At 46.4% G+C, this 24,023-nt stretch overlaps 1 protein-coding gene across 1 annotated transcript in view; it reads right to left on the bottom strand.

The window, feature by feature from the left end:
• TM9SF2 (transmembrane 9 superfamily member 2) overlaps positions 1 to 24,023 on the bottom strand; it is a 144,796-nt gene that overhangs the window by 85,717 nt on the left and 35,056 nt on the right. Inside the window, exon 4 of the mRNA XM_063953226.1 lies at positions 5,000 to 5,127. Within this exon, the coding sequence (XP_063809296.1) occupies positions 5,000 to 5,127 (128 nt within the window). The remainder of the gene's footprint in view (positions 1 to 4,999; positions 5,128 to 24,023) is intronic.

Raw genomic sequence — 24,023 nt, 5'->3', positions numbered from 1 at the left:
GAAAGTTTCCTTGCTCGAATTACCTGTTGTGAGAATCCTCTTGACTTCAGGATAGAGGTTTCAAGAGCCACGCCATCAAAGACAGTCAATGCAGATGTCTGTGATAACAAGGACCTGGCATCAGTAGATCTGGACGTTGAGGGAGCAGGAGTGGAGCATCCATTGGTCTGCAGATCTGTGTACCAATGCCTTCTGGGCCAAGCCGGAACTATTAGTATCACGACACCCTTTCCTTGCTTTATCTTTCTCACCACCCTGGGTAATAGGGTGATTGGAGGAAATACATAAGCCAGATGAAAGACCCATCTCACAGACAGGGCATCCACAAAGACCGCTCTGGGATCCTATGTTCTTGACCCGTATGCGAGAAATTTGTTGTTCTGACGGGACGCCATGAGATCTCTCTGGCAACCCCCACTTGTCTATTAGAATCTGGAAGACCTCCGGGTGTAGAGCCAATTCACATGCCTGAAAGACGTGTCGACTGAGAAAATGCGCTTCCCAGTTTAGGACTCCCGGAACGTACAATGTGGGCAGGGCAGGATGATGTTCTGCCCACTTTAGTATGTGACTTACCTCCTTCATCGCTTTTCGGCTGCGAGTTCCTCCCTGATAGTTGAGGTATGCCACGGACGTCGCTTTGTCCGAGCGGATCTGACCTGGATTTCCCCGAAGAATGTCCTTTGCCTGAATCAGTGCCATGTATATGGCCCAAAGTTCCAATATATTTATTGGCAGGCAACCTTCTTTCTTGGTCCATTTCCCCTGGAAACACAAACTTCCTGACACTGCTCCCAAGCCCTGGAGACTGGCATCTGTTGTCAGAATTTCCCAATCTGACATCCAAAAGGGTCTCCCCTTGTCCAGATGGGAAGTCTGTAGCCACCAGGCTAAGGACCTTCTTACATCTATCTTAAGAACTATAGTCTGCGGTTTTATTGTCTGATGAGAACCATTCCATTTGGCAAGAATCAGATGCTGCAGAGGCCTCCAGTGAAACTGTGCAAACTCCATGTCGAATGTTGACACCATCAATCCCATCACACGCATTTCTGCGTGAATGGATACCTTTTGACTGTGTAGCAAGTCCTGAATATTTGACTGAACTTTGGATATCTTGTTCAGAGGTAAAATTACTCTCTGAAGACTTGAATCCAGTACAGCCCCTAAGTGAGTCATCCGCTGTGTTGGAACCAGAGACGATTTTGTCCAATTTATGAGCCACCTGTGCCTTTGCAGACATGTTATTGTCTATTGAAGATGACATAGGAGCAATTCCTGCGACTGTGTCAGGATTAAAAGATCATCGAGGTATGGAAAAATTCTTATCCCCTGCTGGCGGAGATAAGCTGCCATTACCACCATAATCTTGGTAAATACTCTGGGGGCTGTGGCTAAACCAAAAGGTAGGGCCTGGAACTAAAAAATGCTGTTGGAGGATAGCGAACCTGAGATAGCACTGATGGGACAGTGCTATAGGAACATGCAGTCAAGAATCCTGTATATCCAGGGATACCATATAAGCCCCTGGCTCCATGGCCAAAATGATGGAATGTAAGTCTCCATATGAAACCGAGGTACCCAAATGTACTTGTTCAGCACTTTGAGATTAAGAATGGGCCAGAATGACCCATTTGTTTTCTGAACTAGAAACAGGTTGGAGTAAAAACCCTGTCCTCGTTGTGCAAGAGGAACTGGAATTACTACTCCTGACTGAAGCAATTTCTGAATTGCCTCTTGCAAAGCCCTGGCCTTTGTCTCTACCCAAGATGGGCTGGCACAAAAAAAAACCTTTGAGGAGGGTGTTTCTTGAAAGCAAAAGCATAACCTAGAGATACCGTTTCCTGCACCCAGGCATCTGTCGTAGACTGTTGCCAGATCTGTGCAAACTGAAGTCGGCCCCTCACCCTGGGATCCCCCAGGTGGAGGCCCGCACCATAAGGCTGATGGCTTATCTGTTTTACCAACCAGTCCTCTGGTAGCCCAATGCTTTTTAGTCTTACCAGACTTGTTCTATTTTACCAACCAGTCCTCTGGTAGCCCAATGCTTTTTAGTCTTACCAGAGGTTCTATTTTACCAACCAGTCCTCTGGTAGCCCAATGCTTTTTAGTCTTACCAGACTTGTTCTATTGGGACTGCATGCCATCACTTTTTCCTTTAGCTTTTCCTTGAGACTGAAAGGGCCGAAAAGCCGGAACAGGTCTGAAATTGTATGTGGAAGGAAACTTTACCTTCTTGGAGTCTGCTTCTGACTCCAAAATATCTGTCAATTCTTTACCAAAAAGAATATCTCCAGAAAAGGGCAAATATTCCAAAACCTTCTTAGATTCTGAATCAGCTTTCCACGTACGTAGCCAAACTGCTCTGCGAGCAGCTATTGTTGAAGCTGATGCCCTGGAGGCAATAGTACCCATATCCAATGTTGCTTCTTCCAAGAACATTGCAGCCTGTTTTAGATGTGCTATTTGGGATTTTTGCTCTCTAGATGCTATTGAAAAATCCCCCTCCAATGCATCAGCCCAGGCAGCCACTGCCTTTGCCATCCAAGCTGAAGCCATGGCTGGCCTTATAACTGCCCCAGTCAAGAAAAAAAATGTTTAAAAAAAAAAAAAAACAACATCCACTCTATCCGTGACATCAGTTAATGATGTTGAAAGCAAAGGTAATGTAGATTTTCGCACTAATCGAATCACATGCGTATCTATTTTAGGAGTCACCTCCCTTTTTAAACAATCCCCAGCTGGAAGAGGATAACTGGAATTAATTTTTTTTAGGAATTCTAAACTTCTTATTGGGCGTAGCCCAAGCTTCTTCCATGATTTCCGTCAGCTGATCTGACCCTAGAAACTCAAGTCTTAACTGTATTGGGACGTTTAAACACAGGTGCCTTGGTTTTTAACACAGGCTCTGCTGAATCCTCTAAGGGTAGAATGGCTTGCATAGCTTTAATTAACTCAGCTATATCCACTGAGCTGAGAACTTTCTCCTCCTCTTCGTATGCCAAAGTAGAATTTATTGAGCTTTCATCCTCCAATGAATCCTCATCTGAAACATGTGTAACCTGTGAGGATGAAGATTTACTTACCACTGGCTTATCACAGCCTGTTTCTTTTGAAAGGCTGCTGCTGGAAGTGATAAACCGCAGGTGGGAAGCTGCATGTAAGGGTTAATTGTCTAACCTATCCCTGGTACAGGAGTTGGAGGAATTATCCGTTCAGATATACTGGATAATGTCTGTGCAAACATAGCCCAAGGTGGATCAACCTGCACCTAAATCTGCCTTGTATTTTTCAAAAGACCCTGGTGAAAGCTAAAACAATTTGCACACAAACCATCCTGAACCAGATCCTGAGAGGTTAACACAGCTTTGCAAGACAAGATATGAGTGTTGATGTTGCGGTGAGTGTATCTTCCTCACCTTTGCCATGCTTAGACATGATAAATCAACACTTACACAATGTACTACATAATTTGTGACTGTAATTACTTTAAGCTTTTTAAAGTGACCGACAATACGACCCTACCCATGCACCAGCACTGAGGATCGGTATAGAAAAAAACCTGACAGAATATATATAGTAAAGTCAGCAATCACACTAGCAGTCAGTCACATGTTATACATTAGTATAATAAGCAATATGAGCACATCAACTACATTTCAAGTATGTAGGAGAACATATTACTGAATCATGTTTAAACAGATCTACCATATTCAGACCCATAGCGAAAGAAACAGTAATAATATACAGACTCATATGCAATAGGCACTTATTTAAACTATTCATACTCAAAAAGGTAGATAGAGACTTAGTGCTGTATTACCCATACGCAGTAGAGTGAGATACAGGGAGACTCACCTCACTTCCAGGACCGATCAATACGTTAGCGAACGCTGAGTGGATCTAGACGCTACTAGTGTATACTGCCGCTCCATGAACCTATAGTGAACACAGACGCTCGATGAACACAGACGCACCCGTCACACAGCCGCCTATGCTGCAACTGGGTCCCCTTTGTGTACAGCGTCTGAGACGGAAGCGGGAAACAGTTCATGGCAGGAGACTCGGAGGAAACTGGTCATGAACCAAGGGGAGGGGCGACCAGGAGAGCGTCTGACTCCCAACTGCTGACATCAACCCTAGGGATTGCGGCCTCATACTATTCCTGGAGCCTCTGATCCCTAAGGCCTAGCGCTGGTGCACCCGAGGTGGTAGCCGCGTCAGCGAATGTTTGGTAGTCTCCTCCCAAAACAGTGCGGCTGTGTCCGTATACCCCTTCTAAGCGGAATCTATGTCTTACCTTCTCCCCATGCTCTGGCCACATCATGGTAACGTCTGCTGGACCTGATAGTATATCAGACACAGACGCCTGCCGAAACAGCATTGTACTTGTGGGTAAGCGTTGTTGCGACCCGGAGGAGAGTTGTTGGAGCGACTTTAAGGTACGTATAAGACGCTTTTTAGAGAGATCACTCAAGAAAAAATAGTAAGACTATAAAAATAAAATAAGAAAGCTTAGGGCTGCTAAAAACCAGCAGCCCTCTGACCATGGTCCGGCTCCTGCTGCACCAAACAAAAAACTGATATGCCTGAGCCACTAGGCGGGGCTATATAGACATGCCCATTGCATGCTGGGAGGCAGAAAAGCTCTGACCAATTGGTGAAAATCCGCTGTCGCTTCATCATATCCCAATGTTATCCTGTGGATAACCTGTGGACCCTGCCGGAGAAATATATTTAGTCAAAGAATCTTTTAAAAACTTTAAAAAGCAAACAAAAAAGCATGACACACTCAACAAGTAATGCTTATGCTAGACATAGGACTAGGTGGGACAAAAAAAAATTCTGAAATGTTCGGAAATGCCAATGTTGAGAATAGTAAGGGTGGAAGAAAAAGTGACAACATTATAGCAAACAAAATTCAAGTTTATCTAGAAGAAAGCATATAGGTGTGGGAGAATCAGGAGGAAAGCAATGTCTGGCTTTGGGTCACACTCACCAGTGGTGCTGGTAGTTCAGTAGCATACTTTTCTTCAAGAATTCCAGAATCTGCTTACTTGGTGCTTGGTTAGTATCGTACGTTTTGGTACACACTTCCACACATTTTTTATTTTCTTTAAATTTAAACTGCAAAATAAACAAAATGTATTACAGTTGTTAAAGATTATGTAATAGTGCAGATTCTTACTTTGCAGCATTTTTTCCCACACCTGCCTAAAACTTTTGCACAGTACTGTACATTTACTAACAGATTATATATTTACTAACAGATTGTTTGTTTATATTCATTTTTAAATGTTAGTGAATGTATGTTCTAGCCCTAGAAACACAATATTGGGCCCGATTCAGACCTGATCGCGGCTGTGCATTTTCGCGCAGCGGGCGATAATAGAACTACTGTGTATGCATCACAACGGACAGCAGGAACAGGATGGTGCAAAAATTATCATCGCATGGGCGTTCGCAAGGTGATTGACAGGAAGAGGAAGTTTGTGGATGGTAACTGGCCCTTTTCCGGGAGTGTCAAGAAGAACACAAGCGTTCCCAAGTGTTTTCAGTGAGGTTGTCAGACGTCAGCTCCAGCCCCAATCAGCCTGATTTCTTCGCACTGGAGGAGTAAGTACTGAGCTATGCACAGACTGCACAGAATGGGAAAAACATTCGATGCTGAGTGTGATGTGAATGGTTTTGCAGCTGTCCGCTGATTGAGGGGAATTTTTGCACAGCATACACATGCAATCACACAATTGCAAGGGATGAATTTTCACTCCCCCTGGGCGGCGACTATCTGATCGCAGGACAGTGTAATTTGCAGCACAACAATCAGGTGTGAATTAGGCCCTCTGATTTAAATTGATTTCCATCTATTTGAAATTGATAAAATTCAATGAAATATTAACCTTTAATAAATGTGCTCCTATAGAGGAGATGAAGAGGAAAGAAAAAGAAAAAAAGTGTCCTATGGTAAGTAAACTACACTGCTCAAACAAATAAAGGGAACACTTAAACAACACATCCTAGATCTGATTGAATGAAATATTCTTATTAAATACTTTGTTCTTTACATAGTTGAATGTGCGGACAACAAAATCACACAAAAATAATCAATGGAAAGCAAATTTATTAACCCATGGAGGTCTGGAATTGGAGTCACCCTCAAAATTAAAGTGGAAAAACACACTACAGGCTGATCCAACTTTGATGTAATGTCCTTAAAACAAGTCAAAATGAGGCTCAGTAGTGTGTGTGGCCTCCACGTGCCTGTATGACCTCCCTACAATGCCTGGGCATGCTCCTGATGAGGTGGCGGATGGTCTCCTGAGGGATCTCCTCCCAGACCTGGACTAAAGCATCCACCAACTCCTGGACAGTCTGTGGTACAACGTAGCGTTGGTGGATGGAGCGAGACATGATGTCCCAGGTGTGCTCAATTGGATTCAGGTCTGGGGAATGGGCGGGCCAGTCCATTGCATCAATGCCTTCGTCTTGCAGGAACTGCTGACACACTCCAGCCACATGAGGTCTAGCATTGTCTTGCATTAGGAGGAACCCAGGGCCAACCGACCAGCATATGGTCTCACAAGCGGTCTGAGGATCTCATCTCGGTACCTAATGGCAGTCAGGCTACCTCTGGCGAGCACATGGAGGGCTGTGCGGCCCCCCAAAGAAATGCCACCCCACACCATTACTGACCCACTGCCAAACCGGTCATGCAGGAGGATGTTGCAAGCAGCAGAACGTTCTCCTTGGCGTCTCCAGACTCTGTCACGTCTGTCACATGTGCTCAGTGAGAACCTGCTTTCATCTGTGAAGAGCACAGGGCGCCAGTGGCGAATTTGCCAATCTTGGTGTTCTCTGGCAAATGCCAAACGTCCTGCACGGTGTTGGGCTGTAAGCACAACCCCCACCTGTGGACGTCGAGCCCTCATACCACCCTCATGGAGTCTGTTTCTGTTTGAGTAGACACATGCACATTTGTGGCTTGCTGGAGGTCATTTTGCAGGGCTCTGGCAGTGCTCCTCCTGTTCCTCCTTGCACAAAGGCGGAGGTAGCGGTCCTGCTGCTGGGTTGTTGCCCTCCTATGGCCTCCTACACGTCTCCTGATGTACTGGCCTGTCTCCTGGTAGCGCCTCCATGCTCTGGACACTACGCTATCAGACACAGCAAACCTTCTTGCCACAGCTCGCATTGATGTGCCATCCTGGATGAGCTGCACTACCTGAGCCACTTGTGTGGGTTGTAGACTCCGTCTCATGCTACCACTAGAGTGAAAGCACCGCCAGCTTCCAAAAGTGACCAAAACATCAGCCAGAAAGCATAGGAGCTGAGAAGTGGTCTGTGGTCACCACCTGCAGAACAACTCCTTTATTGGGGGTGTCTTGCTAATTGCCTATATTTTCCACCTGTTGTCTATTCCATTTGCACAACAGCATGTGAAATTAATTTGTCAATCAGTGTTGCTTCCTAAGTGGACAGTTTGATTTCACAGAAGTGTGATTGACTTGGAGTTATTGTGTTGTTTAAGTGTTCCCTTTATTTTTTTGAGCAGTGTACAATGGTTAAAGAGAACGGAGGTGGAAAGGCACATTTGTTGATTTATTTATCTATCAACAGTTTCTTATATAGCGCAGCAAATTCCATTGCGCATTACAATGGGAAACAACAGTGATAAAACAAAACTGGGTAATAACAGTCAGAGGTAGGAATGTAAAGAATTGTTGGGAATGTGTGCTTTTATTTTTAGATCTTTAAAATTGTGTCACATATGTGGAGGTCTTCAGTGTGGCACAGCAGAAAACAAATTTGAGAACCACTGCCCTATTGCAGATAGATAAATTACTACAGTCAGGTATAATATGCACTAATAACTCATACATCTTGTTAAATCTTTTTACACTAAACCAGCCAGGGGACACCATTATTATTACTGACAAACAATGCTAGCTTCCACACAGGAAAGAAGAAGAAAAGAATACAAATGGGAACATATACCAGATCAGATAAACCACAGCAAAACATAAGTCCCAGGAGTGACATTTCAGGTGGGTAAGTCATGATCTTCCTTGAATCAAGTACCATCATCTTTGCCATCAGAGAAGAGGATTTAACAGTAAGCTAACTAAAACAATACTTTTTACAGATGCAACAAACATGTTCGCTTAGCTAATAAATGTAACTGACATTGAAGGTGTTAGGCACACACAAGGAGAGTTAAGTCACCCAAAGATTACTTTTATTTACTTATACCCTGGCACAACACCTTACATGTACAGTAATGGTGGTATAAACCAGAATAACTTACCAAGTTAATGACATAATGGGGGTCATTCAGAGTTGTTCGCTCGCTAGCAGTTTTTAGCAGCCGTGCAAACGCTATGCCGCCTCCCACTGGGAGTGTATTTTAGCTTAGCAGAAGTGCGAACGAAAGGATCGCAGAGCGGCTACAAAATAATTTTGTGCAGTTTCAGAGTAGCTTCAGACCTACTCACTGCTTGCGATGCCTTCAGACTGTTTAGTTCCTGTTTTGACGTCACGAACATGCCCTGCGTTCGCCCAGCCACGCCTGCGTTTTTCCTGGCACGCCTGCGTTTTTACGAACACTCCCTGAAAACGGTCAGTTGACACCCAGAAACGCCCACTGCATGTCAATCACTCTGCGGTCAGCAGTGCGACTGAAAAGCTTCGTTAGACCATGTGTAAAACTACAATCGCCCGTTGTGAAAGTACGTCGCGCGTGGGCACTGGGCTTCATTCGCATGCGCAGAAGTGCCGTTTTTTTGCCTCATCGCTGCACAGCGAACAATTGCAGCTAGCGAACAACTCGGAATGACCACCAATATACTAAGCTCCTAGCCTGCCATATAACTCTGGTGTGCAATTAGAAACTGCTGTCCTGCCATTTAAATAACCCAGAGAACTGGCACTTAGCATTCAATGATTACAGTTCTAGCAACATGCTCATCAGCACAAGGAAGTTTGTATAATATCAGGGCACCGCGTAAAATGAATACCCAACATGCAGAAGTGAATCATTTACAGCCCTGATGGCAGCTGTGGGCAGTGTAATTTGAACATATTGCTGCTCTGCATGTCTCTTCATCTGTGGTGTACGTATGATCTCCTATTCTCCTGCACCTATCGTGGTTGACTGCACAGTACTGAGCTGGGTACACACATAAAAGACAAATAGGCTGATTGGCCGATGCAGCAACAGAGCGGTCGATTAGGTGAGCTATACACAATTACTAATTGGCCAATCAATATATCGGGCCAGTCACCACAACTGGGCAAGCATTTAAATTTGCCAACCCTCTTGGTATTGTCAGTCCCTACAACCAGTGCATGGGCGGGCAGAGTGTCACCCATACATTCAGCAACAGCTGTGCTGCAGGGCCAATTTGATGTCAGTGAACTATGGGGGTCATTCAGACCCGTTCGCATGCTGTGGTTCATCGCAGCGGTGCAAACTGGTCGGAACTGCGTATGCGCGGCGGCCGCATTGCGCAGGCGCGTCGTGCAGCAACGCCGCATATGAAGAAAGTGGTCGCAGCGGCGACCGCAAGAAGATTGACAGGAGGAAGGCGTTCCGAGGCGTCAACTCACCGTTTTCCGGGCGTGGAGATCCGAACGCAGGCGTGTCCAAGCGTTTGGAGGGCGGATGTCTAACGTCAATTCCGGGACCTTCATTGCTGGATCCATCGCACAGGGTAAGTAACTGCAGGGCTAGTCTTGTTTTACACAAAACTTTTTAAGCATAGCAGGGCTGCACAAGCGATTGCAGCCTTGCTATGCTAAAATACACTCCTCCATAGGCGGCGTCTAGTTGATCGCACGAGCAGCAAAAAGCTACGTGCGATCAACTCGGAATGACCCCCTACGTCGTTCACTTACTTATACATTACACAAGTATTAAGTTATATAAGCACCCTTACATTGTCCTATATGCGACTGCTTTGGGCTTTCCACTTCTCTTTTATATTTATATCTTTATTTGTTATTTTGTAAACACAATGTATGCCTTTAGAAACGCACAATGGACTGTTTGCTGTATATTATTTTCCAGTGTGAATGATGGTTGTAATGTCTGACCCAAACGCAGCACGGACAGTGTAATGGGTAGAATTACTGCCTCACAGGACAGAGGTCATGGGTTTAATTCCCACCATAGCATTAACTGTGTGAAGTTTGTATATTTTCCACGTACTTACGTGGGTTTCCTCACACAATCCACAAATATACTGGTAGGTTAATTGGCTTCAAACTAAAATGAACCTGTATGTGTGTGTGGTAAGCTCAACTGGGGCATGGACTGATCTGAAAAGCCAAATATTCTGTGTAAAGTGCTGCGGAACATGTGCGCGCTAGATTAATAACTGGTAAAAAAAAGAATAAATAAATATGCCTTGCTAGTATGTAAACAGTGTTTTTGCTTCAATAAAAAAACAAAACAAAAAAAAACAAAAAACACACAACAGGATTTTGTTACTTACCGGTAAATCCATTTCTCCGATTCCAGAGGGGACACTGGAAGGCTTTAAGACCGTGGGGTACAGATGGTGATATCTGGGAGCCGGGCACTTTAAGAATTTAAAGATGTGACTGGCTCCTCCCCCTCTATGCCCCTTCCCCTAGACCAGTTAGAGAAACTGAGCCAGAGGAGACGGAAGAGCACACGACAGAGGAGGTGAAATAAGAACAGAAAATTGTAAACGAAGTACACAAGAAAAACATTAGCAAAAACCAACAGTCACAACTAATAACAAACATCACACACTATAGCAGGAAAGACTTAGCACTAGGTGGGCGTCCAGCGTCCCCTGTGGAATCGGAGAAATGGACTTACCGGTAAGTTCCAAAATCCTGTTTTCTCCTTCATCCACTAGGGGACACTGGAAGGCTTTAAGACCGTGGGGACATCCCAGAGCTCCCTTGTCGGGTGGGAGAGTGCTGAGACCACTGCAAAACCGCTCGGCCAAACTGAGATACAGAGCCAGCAAAGGTATCAAAACGGTAAAATGTAACAAAAGTATACCGACCTGACCAAGTGGCTGTCCTACACATCTGAGTCAAAGAGACTCCCCTGGCAGCAGCCCAGGAGCTCCCCACAGACCTCGTAGAATGGGCAGAAATATCAGGTGGAGGTTGGAGAGACGACGCCACATATGCCTGCCTAATGGCCAAAAGAATTAATCGCGTTAGAGTCCGTTTTGAAGCAGGCCACCCTGGACGAGTAGCATCATACAGCACAAACAAGGAATCTGTCTTACGGATAGAGGCGGTCCTATCCACATAGATTCAAAGAGCCCTGACAACATCCAGGGATCTTGTCGAAGGGGAATCAACTGTAAGTACCGGAACCACAATCGGTTGAGTAACATGAAAAGCGGAAAAAACACCTTCAGTAAAAATAAGATTTTACTCACCGGTAAATCTATTTATCGTAGTCCGTAGTGGATGCTGGGGACTCCATAAGGACCATGGGGATTAGCGGCTCCGCAGGAGACTGGGCACAACTAAAGAAAGCTTTAGGACTACCTGGTGTGCACTGGCTCCTCCCACTAAGACCCTCCTCCAGACCTCAGTTAGGATACTGTGCCCGGAAGAGCTGACACAATAAGGAAGGATTTTGAATCCCGGGTAAGACTCATACCAGCCACACCAATCACACCGTATAACTCGTGATACTATACCCAGTTAACAGTATGATAACAACTGAGCCTCTCAACAGATGGCTCAACAATAACCCTTTAGTTAGGCAATAACTATATACAAGTATTGCAGACAATCCGCACTTGGGATGGGCGCCCAGCATCCACTACGGACTACGAGAAATAGATTTACCGGTGAGTAAAATCTTATTTTCTCTAACGTCCTAAGTGGATGCTGGGGACTCCGTAAGGACCATGGGGATTATACCAAAGCTCCCAAACGGGCGGGAGAGTGCGGATGACTCTGCAGCACTGAATGAGCAAACTCTAGGTCCTCCTCAGCCAGGGTATCAAACTTGTAGACTCTTGCAAGAGTGTTTGAACCCGACCAAGTAACAGCTCGGCAAATTTGTAAAGCCGAGACCCCTCGGGCAGCCGCCCAAGAAGAGCCCACTTTCCTCGTGGAATGGGCTTTTACAGATTTAGGGTGCGGCAGTCCAGCCGCAGAATGTGCAAGTTGAATCGTGCTACAGATCCAGCGAGCAATAGTCTGCTTAGAAGCAGGAGCACCCAGCTTGTTGGGTGCATACAGGATAAATAGCAAGTCAGTCTTTCTGACTCCAGCCGTCCTGGAAACATATTTTTTAGGGCCCTGACTACGTCCAGAAAATTTGGAATTCTCCAAGTCCCAAGTAGCCGCAGGCACCACAATAGGTTGGTTCACATGAAAAACTGATACCACCTTAGGAAGGAATTGGGAACGAGTCCTCAATTCCGCCTTATCCATATAAAATACAGATAAGGGCTTTTGCATGACAAAGCCGCCAATTCTGATACACGCCTGGCCGACGCCAAGGCCCACAGCATGACCACTTTCCACGTGAGGTAAATGTAGCTCCACGGATTTAAGTGGCTCAACTCAATGCGACTTCAGGAAATCCAACACTACGTTGAGATCCCACGGTGCCACTGGATGCACAAACGGGGGCTGACTATGCAGCACTCCCTTAAGTCTGAACTTCAGGCAGTGAAGCCAGTTCTATTTTGGAAGAAAATCGATAGAGCCGAAATCTGGACCTTAATGGAACCCAATTTTAGGCCCATAGTCACCTCTGACTTGTAGGAAGTGCAGAAATCGACCTAGCTGAAATTCCTCCTTTTGGGGCCTTACTGGCCTCACAGCACGCAACATATTTCCGCCATATGCGGTGATAATGGTTTGCGTTCACTTCTTTCCTAGCTTTAAATAGCGTAGGAATGACTTCCTCCGGAATGCCCTTTTCCTTCAGGATCCGGCGTTCAACCGCCATGCCGTCAAACGCAGCCGCGGTACGTCTTGGAACAGACAGGCCCCCTGCTGCAGCAGGTCCTGTCTGAGCGGCAGAGGCCATGGGTCCTCTGAGATCATTTCTTGGAGTTCTGGGTACCAAGCTCTTCTTGGCCAACCCGGAACAATGAGTATAGTTCTTACTCCTCTCCTTCTTATTATTCTCATTACCCTGGGTATGAGAGGCAGAGAAGGGAACACATACACCGACTGGTACACCCACGGTGTTACCAGAGCGTCCACAGCTATCGCCTGAGGGTCCCTTGACCTGGCGCAATATCTTTGTAGCTTTTTGTTGAGGCGGGACGCCATCATGTCCACCTGTGGCCTTTCCCAACGGTGTACAATCATTTGGAAGACTTCTGGATGAAGTCCCCACTCTCCCGGGTGGAGGTCGTGTCTGCTGAGAAAGTTTGCTTCTCAGTTGTCCACTCCGGGAATGAACACTGCTGACAGTGCTAACACATGATTTTCCGCCCATCGGAGAATCCTTGTGGCTTCTGCCATCGCCATCTTGCTTCTTGTGCCGCCCTGTCGGTTTCCCTGAGCGACCGCCGTGATGTTGTCTGACTGGATCAGCACCAGCCGGTGTTGAAGCAGGGGTCTAGCCTGACTTAGGGCATTGTAAATGGCCCATAGTTCCAGAACATTTATGTGTAGGGAAGTCTCCTGACTTTTCCATAGGCCTTGGAAGTTTCTTCCCTGTGTGACTGCCCCCCAGCCTTGAAGGCTGGCATCCGTGGTCACCAGGACCCAGTCCTATATGCCGAATCTGCGGCCCCCTAGAAGATGAGCACTCTGCAGTCACCACCACAGCGACACCCTGGCCCTTGGAGACAGGGTTATCCGCCGATGCATCTGAAGATACGACCCGGACCACTTGTCCAACAGATCCCACTGGAAGATCCTTGCATGGGACCTGGCGAATGGAATTTCTTCGTAAGAAGCTACCATCTTTCCCAAGGCTCGCGTGCATTGATGCACCGACACCTGTATTTGTATTAGGAGGTCTCCGTCTAGAGACGCCAACTCCTTGGACTTCTCCTCCGGGAGAAACCCTTTTTATCCTGTTCTGTGTCCAGAACCATACCCAGGAACAGTAGAGGCGTCGTAGGAACCAGCTGCGACTTTGGAATATTCAGAATCCAGCCGTGCTGTTGTAGCACTTCCCGAGATAGTGCTACTCCGACGAACAACTGCTCCCTGGACCTCGCCTTTATAAGGAGATCGCCCAAGTACGGGATAAATACTTCGGCCATTACCTTAGTAAATACCCTCGGTGCCGGGGACAGACCAACGGCAACGTCTGGAATTGGTAATGACAATCCTGTACCACAATTTTGAGGTACACCTGGTGAAGAGGGTAAATAGGGACATGCAGGTAAGCATCCTTGATGTCCAGTGATACCCTGAAATTCTCCAGGCTTGCAATAATCGCCCTGAGCGATTCCATTTTGAACTTGAACCTTCGTATATAAGTGTTAAAGGATTTCAATTTTAGAATGGGTCTCACCGAACCGTCTGGTTTCGGTACCACAACATTTTGGAATAGTAACCCCGGCCTTGTTGAAGAAGGGGTACCTTGATTTCACCTGCTGGAAGTACAGCTTGTGAATTGCCGCCAGTACTACCTTTCTCCGAGGGCAGCAGGCAAGGCTGATGTGAGGTAACGGCGAGGGGGAGTCGCCTCGAACTCCAGCCTGTATCCCTGTGATACTACTTGCAGAACCTAGGGATCCACCTGTGGGCAAGCCCACTGGTCCCTGAAGTTCCCGAGACGCGCCCCCACCGCACCTGTCTCCACCTGTGGAGCCCCAGCGTCATGCGGTGGACTCAGAGGAAGCGAGGGAAGATTTTTGATCCTGGGAACTGGCTGCCTGGAGCAGCTTTTTCCTTCTTCCCTTGTCTCTGTGCAGACCCGCTTGCTTTTCTGAAGCCGAAAGGACTGTACCTGAAAATACGGTGCTTTCTTAGGCTTTTGTGAGGAAACCTGGAGGTAAAAATTTTTCTTCCCAGCTGTTGCTGTGGATACGAGGTCCCAGAGACCATCCCCAAACAATTCCTCACCCTTATAAGGCAGAATCTCCATGTGCCTTTTAAAGGCAGCATCACCTGTCCACTGCCGGGTTTCTAATACCCTCCTGGCAGAATGGACATTGCATTAATTCTGGATGCCAGCCGGTAAATATCCCTCTGTGCATACTTCCTATATAAGACGACGTCTTTAAAATGCTCTATGTTAGCAAAATATTATCCCTGTCTAGGGTATTAATATCATCTGACAGGGTATCAGACCACGCTGCAACAGCACTATTTTGCTGAGGCAATTGCAGGTCTCAGTATAGAACCTGAGTGTGTGTATATACAGACTTCAGGATAGCCTCCTGCTTTTTATCAGCAAGCTCCTTCAAGGTGGCCGTATCCTAAGACGGCAGTGCCACCTTTTTTAACAAACGTGTGAGACCTTATCCACCCTAGGGGATATCTCCCAGCGTGACCTATCCTCTGGCGGGAAAGGGTACGCCATCAGTAACTGTTTAGAAATTACCAGTTTCTTATCGGGGGAACCCACGCTTCTTTACACACTTCATTCATTCATCTGATGGGGGAACAAAACACTGGCTGCTTTTTCTCCCCAAAAATAAAACCCCTTTTATGTGGTACTTGGGTTCATGTCAGAAATGCGTAACACATTTTTCATTGCCGAGATCATGTAACGGATGTTCCTAGTGGATTGTGTATATGTCTCAACCTCGTCGACACTGGAGTCAGACTCCGTGTCGACATCTGTGTCTGCCATCTGAGGTAACGGGCGTTTTTTGAGCCCCCGATGGCCTTTGAGACGCCTGGGCAGGCGCGGGCTGAGAAGCCGGCTGTCCCACAGCTGCTACGTCATCCAGCCTTTTATGTAAGGAGTTGACATTGTCGGTTAATACCTTCCACTTATCCATCCACTCTGGTGTCGGCCCCACAGGGGGCGACATCCCATTTATCGGCCTCTGCTCCGCCTCCACGTAACCTTCCTCATCCAACATGTCGACACAGCCGTACCGACACACCGCACACACACAGGGAATGCTCTGACTGAGGACAGGACCCCACAAAGTCCTTTGGGGGGACAGAGAGAGAGTATGCCAGCACACACCAGAGCGCTACATAATGCAGGGATTAACACTATAACTGAGTGATTTTTCCCCCAATAGCTGCTTGTATACATATATTGCGCCTAAATTTAGTGCCCCCCCTCTCTTTTTAACCCTTTGAGCCTGAAAACTACAGGGGAGAGCCTGGGGAGCTGTCTTCCAGCTGCACTGTGAAGAAAAAATGGCGCCAGTGTGCTGAGGGAGATGGCCCCGCCCCTTTCTCTGCGGACTTTCTCCCGCTTTTTCTGGAATACTGGCAGGGGTAATTTTACATCTATATAGCCTCTAGGACTATATATGATGTAGATTTGCCAGCCAAGGTGTCATATTGCCCTCAGGGCACCCCCCCCAGCGTCCTGCACCCATCAGTGACCGGAGTGTGAGGTGTACATGAGGAGCAATGGCGCACAGCTGCAGTGCTGTGCGCTACCTTGGTGAAGACCGAAGTCTTCTGCCGCCGATTTTCCGGACCTCTTCTTGCTTCTGGCTCTGTAAGGGGGTCGGCGGCGCGGCTCCGGGAACGAAACCAAGGTCGGGTCCTGCGGTCGATCCCTCTGGAGCTAATGGTGTCCAGTAGCCTAAGAAGCCCAAACTACCACCTGTTAGGTAGGTTCGCTTCTTCTCCCCTTAGTCCCTCGCTGCAGTGAGTCTGTTGCCAGCAGATCTCACTGTAAAATAAAAAACCTAAATATACTTTCTTTCTAGGAGCTCAGGAGAGCCCCTAGTGTGCATCCAGCTCAGCCAGGCACAAGAATCTAACTGAGGTCTGGAGGAGGGTCTTAGTGGGAGGAGCCAGTGCACACCAGGTATTCCTAAAGCTTTCTTTAGTTGTGCCCAGTCTCCTGCGGAGCCGCTAATCCCCATGGTCCTTACGGAGTCCCCATCATCCACTTAGGACGTTAGAGAAAAGGACATTCAAGTACGCATTTCCGCTCTATCCGAATGAAACATAAGATATGGTGGTCGACATGAAAGAGCCCCCAACTCTGAGACTCGTCTGGCAGAGGCCAGTGCAACAACAAAACCATCTTCCAAGTCAGATATTTGAGATCCGTGGATTCCAACGGTTCGAAAACGGAGATTTGTAGAAAAGAGAACCAAGTTTAGGTCCCACGGTGCAGGAGGAGGAACATAAGGTGGTTTTAATCTGATGACCCCCTGAAAAAAAGTCTGCACATCCGGCAAGAAAGCCAGCTTCTTCTGGAAAAATATAGAAAGAGCTGAAACCTGTATCTTTAAAGAAACTAAATGTAGACCAGCTGAAAAACCTGCTTGAAGGAAAAGCAGTATTCTGAACAACTTGAAAAAAGTGGCGGAAACCTCACGAGACTCACGCCAAGTCACATAAGCCCTCCATATGAGATAGTAATGCTGAGAAGTAACGTCCTTCCTAGACTGTAGCATAGTAGTAATGACAGCTGCCAGAATACCCTTATCTTTTAGTATCGCCCTTTCAACAGCCAAGCCGTTAAATGTAGCCTCTCTGTCTCTACGAGATGCTGCCAGCTCCGCCAAGAGATTGGACATAACACCTGTTAACCGAGTTAACCACACGGGACCTGAATCCTGCTCTTGAGAAACAGGATCTGAAATGGGTATGTCCGCACAAGCTGAACAATACAGAGGCATTTCTGATTGTCCCTGTGTAAACTTTGAGTTGCATTTCTTACATGTGAAAAGCTTCAGTGAAGCCTTAGAGTATGCACTCTTTCCTGCCATACTGTGCACTGTATAACAAAAAGAATACATAGATGAAAGAAGGATATATTGAAAATATGTAGAAATAAAAAAAGATATATAGGGGGTAGGCAATTGGGAGGGAGGAACAGCCACACCTGCCTACTACAGCACCATTATCAGTAACTGCACAGGCACAGATTGTATTGAGTGCCTAATAACTCCTTTACTATGTCCCTCACTCACGCCTCCCAAGTCTCTGGACTCAGCGTCTCCTCTCTGTGTGTCCGCTGCCATGTAGAGAGAGAGAGAGAACGAACAGGAAACGCTGCAGGCTTGAAGCGCTCTGTGCCGCTGACTGAAGATGCACTGCCGCTGGTACCTGCTACATGGAGCTAAGCTCCGCCACTCCCACATGGCGCCTTATTTGACAGTGCTTTTTGCAGTATGTAAGGTGCACAGCATGGCGTCTATGCCGGGGACCTGTCTGTACCGCGTATGCTAACACCCGGCGCAGAGGGAGACTTTCTGCTGGGTCCATGCGACTACTTTGGTATCCGGCAGCCTCCTCTACTTTCTTAGCTTAATGGTCACCCAGTCGTCTGCTAATCAGGGTGTTGGGGTATACTTACCAGCTGCCATGCTAACCGGTATACCTAGCTCCGGGGACCCTATTGGTAACTGTGAAAAACAGTTCCGTCTGGCCACCCACAGGACTGAGGTCCATGTAGCCGGGAACCCTGGCTGCAGCCTTGCTAGCTATGACAGGATCCCCATGGTGCAGACAGGCAGGGGCAGTAAGCTGCCTGTCTGTCCTGACATGAAAGAATCCATTTGTTCTTCCAAAAAACAAACAAACAGAAAAAACGAAAAAACTCTGGAGAAGCCCAGAGAGACATCCGGCTCCCACGGCACATTTCTGAAAATGGTCTAAGGGATGGCATAGAGTGGGAGGAGCCAGTCACATCTTTAAATTGTTAAAGTGTCCGGCTCCCAGATACCACCATCTATACCCCAAGGTCTTAAAGCCTTGCAGTGTCCCCTAGTGGATGAAGGAGAAAGATGTAGCTAAGGCTACCTAATGTTATAGCACTGAATTCCTCTTGCTGCTGACAGTAACGGTATCTGAAGTAACCATACGTCACTGGCGGCAATTTTCAGATTGATGTATTTGGAGAATCAGCCAGCCAGTAAGCCTGCACTTAGAGGCTTAATTGCTCTCGTACTTTCATCTAAGAGCATTTTGCTGTGCTGATGTGCCAATACAGAGCAAGGGCTCTCAACTCACAAAGTATTTGCAGTCAATGCTGTTGTGGGTTCACCCTTCAAAATATATATATATATATATATATATATATATATATATATATATACACACACACACACATATTATATATATATATATATATATATATATATATACATATATATATATATATATACACATATACATATATATATATATATATACATATATATATATACATACACACACACACATATACATATTATATATATATATATATATATATATATATATATATATATATATACACACATACATACATACACACACACACACACACACACACACACACACATATATATTATTAGCATCATGTCCACTACAGGCAATGTAATATGATCAATTGATATACATGTACATATTAAATACTTTCAGATTTTAGAAATTGATTAGCGCTGGTGGATTATATTTTTTATTACATTGTATTTTGTTTACTTCAGCAATAATCAACCTTTTGTACGAGTAACATAGGGGTAATGGCAGGAGGTTAATGGTTCAGGAGGCACTGGCTAGTACCAGAGCCAGATTTACACACACAATAGATTACCCAAAGGGTACAGGTGGGTACTGTACACAGGTGCAGCAGTATACACTGCTAGAAATCTGATCAGAGATGTGCGGACGATGGGCAGCGCAGGCGTTGCCTCACCTGTCAGACTTTTTACTCCCGAGATCTGAATATAAAAATTCTTAGAATAATACAAAGAAGATATTTCTCATATACTTTACATAGTCAAAACTCTGGGGTATATGTTAGTATGACATTAAAGGCTCTGCCTCGCGTCAATCCTGTGAAGTGTGGATGCAGGTCAGGTTTGCAGACATAAAGAAGCCCCATCAGCCCTCCAACCTAGCTAGTATGGTAGCAGTGACAGCCACCACCTCTTCCTTTTCATTTCGGAGGATAACCCTTGGCCTCCTAGTCTCTTGTAATTTGCTGAAAACCAAATAATTTATCCATCAGCACCTGTGCAACACGTAGAAGGCCAACACTACCCAAACTGATCTGATGACCTATTAGATATAGGGAAAGCAGTGTCAAAGATCTACCCCATGCATCACAGCAGGACCTCCATCAACAGGCAAGAGAATACAGTGCCTTGATTACTGGTGTATCTGCATAAAATAGATTATCTGGATTTAGTGACATACAGATACTTTCTGACAGTGTCCCTGATGTCAGAAATGTGACATGACATGACGTTTTGCCAGTTTCTAGCAAATCCAAATAATGTTGTTGTTTTTTGTGTTTTTTTTAAATGTAATCATTACAGTTAATTAAATGAAAAAAAGAGGATTTTGGTACTTACCGATAAATCCATTTCTCTGAATCCTCTAGGGGACACTGGAACATCCATTTACATTAGGGGTGTGAAGCTTGTAACCGGAGGTGTGGCACAATCTAAAATTAGCATTGTGTGCACAGCCGGCTCCTCCCACTTCACATCCCTCCTCCCTCAGTTTGGAAAATTTGACTGAGAGAATAGGACATGATACCTGGCGAGAAACCGAACCGTACAACATACCAAACAGTACCCAAGAAACGGTTAACCGAAAAACGAATGCTGTTTCTACGAACTGTTTAAACAAGAACACAGCAGGCTGACAGCACCGAGGCGGGCGTCCAGTGTCCCCTAGAGGATTCAGAGAAATGGATTTATCGGTAAGTACCAAAATCCTCTTTTCTCTTTCATCCACTAGGGGACACTGGAACATCCATTTACATTAGGGGACGTCCCAAAGTTATCCCCAAGGGAGGGAGTGCTGTCGGTGGCCTGCAAACTAAACGTCGGAACTTAGCGTCTCCGGACGCAAAGTTATCAAACCTGTAATATTTTGTGAACATGTGGGCCAAAGACCACGTTGCCACTCTGCAAAGTTGAGTAGTGGAAGCACCTCTGGCATCCGTCCATGAGGCCCCCACTGATCGGGTGGTAGGAGCACCCGCCTGAACCGAAAACTGTGTGTTACAGGAAATATAAGCTTGCCGAACGGCAAGTCAAATCCGTCTAGACAAATACTGCATAGGTGCAGGCCAAAACTTCCTTGGCCCATCTAAAAACAAAACAAATGGTCCGACCTCGTATACCCCGAAAAGCTTGGACAACATCCAAAGACACGTTCCCATCTGCGAGACCCGACCATGCATGGCTGGTTTACGTGAACCCCCAAAACAAACTTAGGAAGGCAGTCTGTTCTTGTACGGATTTCCGTCCTATCCTCATACAAAATGAAAAAAGGGACGTATACCCGATAAAGGTTCTCAACTCAGAAACCCGTCTGGCTGAAACCTAGGCAAGCAATAATGTTATCTCCCAAGGGAGATATTTCATGTCTTCCTTGCAAATGGCTCAAAAGTTGGAGGTCTCAAAAATTCCAACTCCAAAATTTAGTCCCACGGTGCAGTGGGAGTACGAAAAGGGGGACGTATGTTCCGAACCCCCAGTAAAAAGGTTTGACCTCTGGCAAGGATGTTAACGGCCGTAGAAATAGGATGAAGAGAACCGAAACTTGAACCTTCAGAATGCTCAGTCTCAGTTCTACCTCTAGACTGGCCTGAAGGAAAAATTTGAAGTCTGGATAAGTGGAAGTTTGAATTCCACCCACGTTCTTGATACCAGCCCATATATCTCTTCCAATCTATGTAGTAGTGCATGATTGTGACCAGCTACCTAGCGACAAACATCGTAGAAATGGCCGTTCTTGGTATCTCTCTCCGGGTTTCAAGAGCCACGTCGTTAAACGCGACCTGTGTAGGACTGGGTGTTGGAACGGTCCCTGACATAACAGGTCCTCCCTCCGAGGCAACCGCCAAGGATCTTCCGCTAGCAACCCTTGCAGGTCTGAGTAACAACCCCTGCGGGACCGGTCTGGTGCGAACAGAATCGTCCACATTCGTTCTCTTTTCAACCCTTTCGGAAACCTGGGTATGAGTGGGAAAGGGGGAAAAATGTAAATCCTCCTGTAACACCAAAGAAGCGTTAATTGCGTCCACTCCGTCTGCTGCTGGATCCCTTGTCCTGGACACATATCTGGGCAGCTGATGGTTTTGTCAAGACGCCCTTAGGTCCACGTGAGGTAGACCCCATCTCCATACCACCCTGTCGAACATCCGTGGATGTAGGCTCCACTCTCCCGGATGCATGTCCTGACTCTGCTTTCCCAGTATTCATCCCCTGGAATGAACACTGCCGAGAGGATGATGCGTCGCCTTTCTGCCAACAACAAGATCCTTGTGTCAGCCTTTGGTGCCGTCTTGCTCTTTGTTCCTCCTTGACGGTTTAAGTAAGCCGTCGTCATGACATTGTCCGACCGTATCTTGACGTGTTGACCCATGACTAGGTCTTTGGCTAAGATAACCTCATTGTACACCGCTCTCAGTACGAGAATGTTTATGGGCAGGCAGCTCTCCAATAACGTCCATCTGCCCTGAAACTGATGTTTCTCTAAGACGACACCCAAACCTCTGAGACTGGCGTCCGTTGTCAGGATCCTCCAACCCCAATTGCTGAATCTCTTGCCAGCTGCAAGATTCCTATGTAGACAACCACCAAATTAAGGAGGTTCGTATGCGCGGTGGAAATCAGATTCTTCGATGTATAAACCAGTGCAAATCTGCCGTATTGGAGAGCCTCGAACAATGCCACCATTGTCCCGAGAAGATGCACACAGAGGTGTAGCGAACCCATGTGTGTCCACAGTTCCTGAGCCACTAAGCTCTGCAGGACCTGGACCTCGCTCTCTGGTAGGAACACTCCCAACTCTACTGTGTCCAAGAGGAGACTGAGGAATTGAATCTGTTGAGTTGGCATGAGGTTGGATTTCTGGAAATTTATCATCCACCAATGTTGCATGAGAAATAGATGAGATGTCTGAACATCCTTGTCTAGGAGAAGGTACATCGTGAAACTTAAACTCAATCCTACAACCATGATTGACATGGTCTTCGTAAAGATTTGTGATGATAGACCTAATCGCAAGGTCCAGAATTGGTAGCGATCCGTCACTAGTGCGAACCCTACCTCATCCTGGTGAGGAGCCCAAATTTGGATATGCACACATGCCTCCTGTATGCTTTCTGAGGGTAGTGAGGCAATACCGTTGTAAACAAACTGACTGTTTGTGAAAATCCAGTTTGTTAGGGGATTATGTTGCTTTTGCAACGGTCTGGTGAGGTTTTGGCCCAGATGTCCCTAAAACCTTCCAGACGTGAGCCCACCAACGGGGACCCCAGGGTAGCTGTTAGGCTGTCATGCCACGGTTTTGTCTGCAGGTTGATCCTGCTTTCTGGTTGCTGCCTGTGAGCGGCCTTCTGCCCCCACGTACTTGCGTACCGAAACCTCTTCCCCGGGCTCAAAAAGGACCGTGATCTAAATGAATGAAAAACTGGTCCCCAATAACCTCTCCGAACCTGTGGAGTGGTTCTTGTATAAGGCGTAGGCATAAAGGTGGATTTCCCTGCAGTAGCCTGTTCAACTCTAGACCGAAAAGCATCTTACCCCCAAAGGGGGTGGTTTCTACCGCCTTCATGGTGTCACAGTCTCCCTGCCATTCTCTGAACCATAAAATCCGATATGGCCGGTGAGGAGATGCGCGATGCTATCCTGCGAATATCCTTTGAGGCTTGACACAAGTATGAAGCAGATTCACAACTGTGTTCCGCCAGTTGGGTAATCTTTTCTAAGCTATTTTCCTCCTTAATAGCTTGTACAATACGTCCAGCCCATGCTCCCGTGACCTGTAGACCCAAGTTCAGACGATCGCAGGTCTCTGTGCTGCACCTGCTGCTACCAAAATTTGCCTTTAAGGCCGTGTCAACCTCACGATCCGAAGCGTCTGTAAAATAGTCACCTTAAGTATTGGTAAGATTGTCTTCTTCGACAACCTTCCTAGGGAAGGATCCACTACTGGTGGATTCTCCC

This window comes from Pseudophryne corroboree, chromosome 2 (genome assembly GCF_028390025.1).
Source record: "Pseudophryne corroboree isolate aPseCor3 chromosome 2, aPseCor3.hap2, whole genome shotgun sequence".
NCBI classification, from domain to species: Eukaryota; Metazoa; Chordata; class Amphibia; order Anura; family Myobatrachidae; genus Pseudophryne; species Pseudophryne corroboree.
The sequence above is the reverse complement of the archived record's forward strand: the minus strand, read 5'-3'. Positions and strand labels throughout refer to the sequence as shown.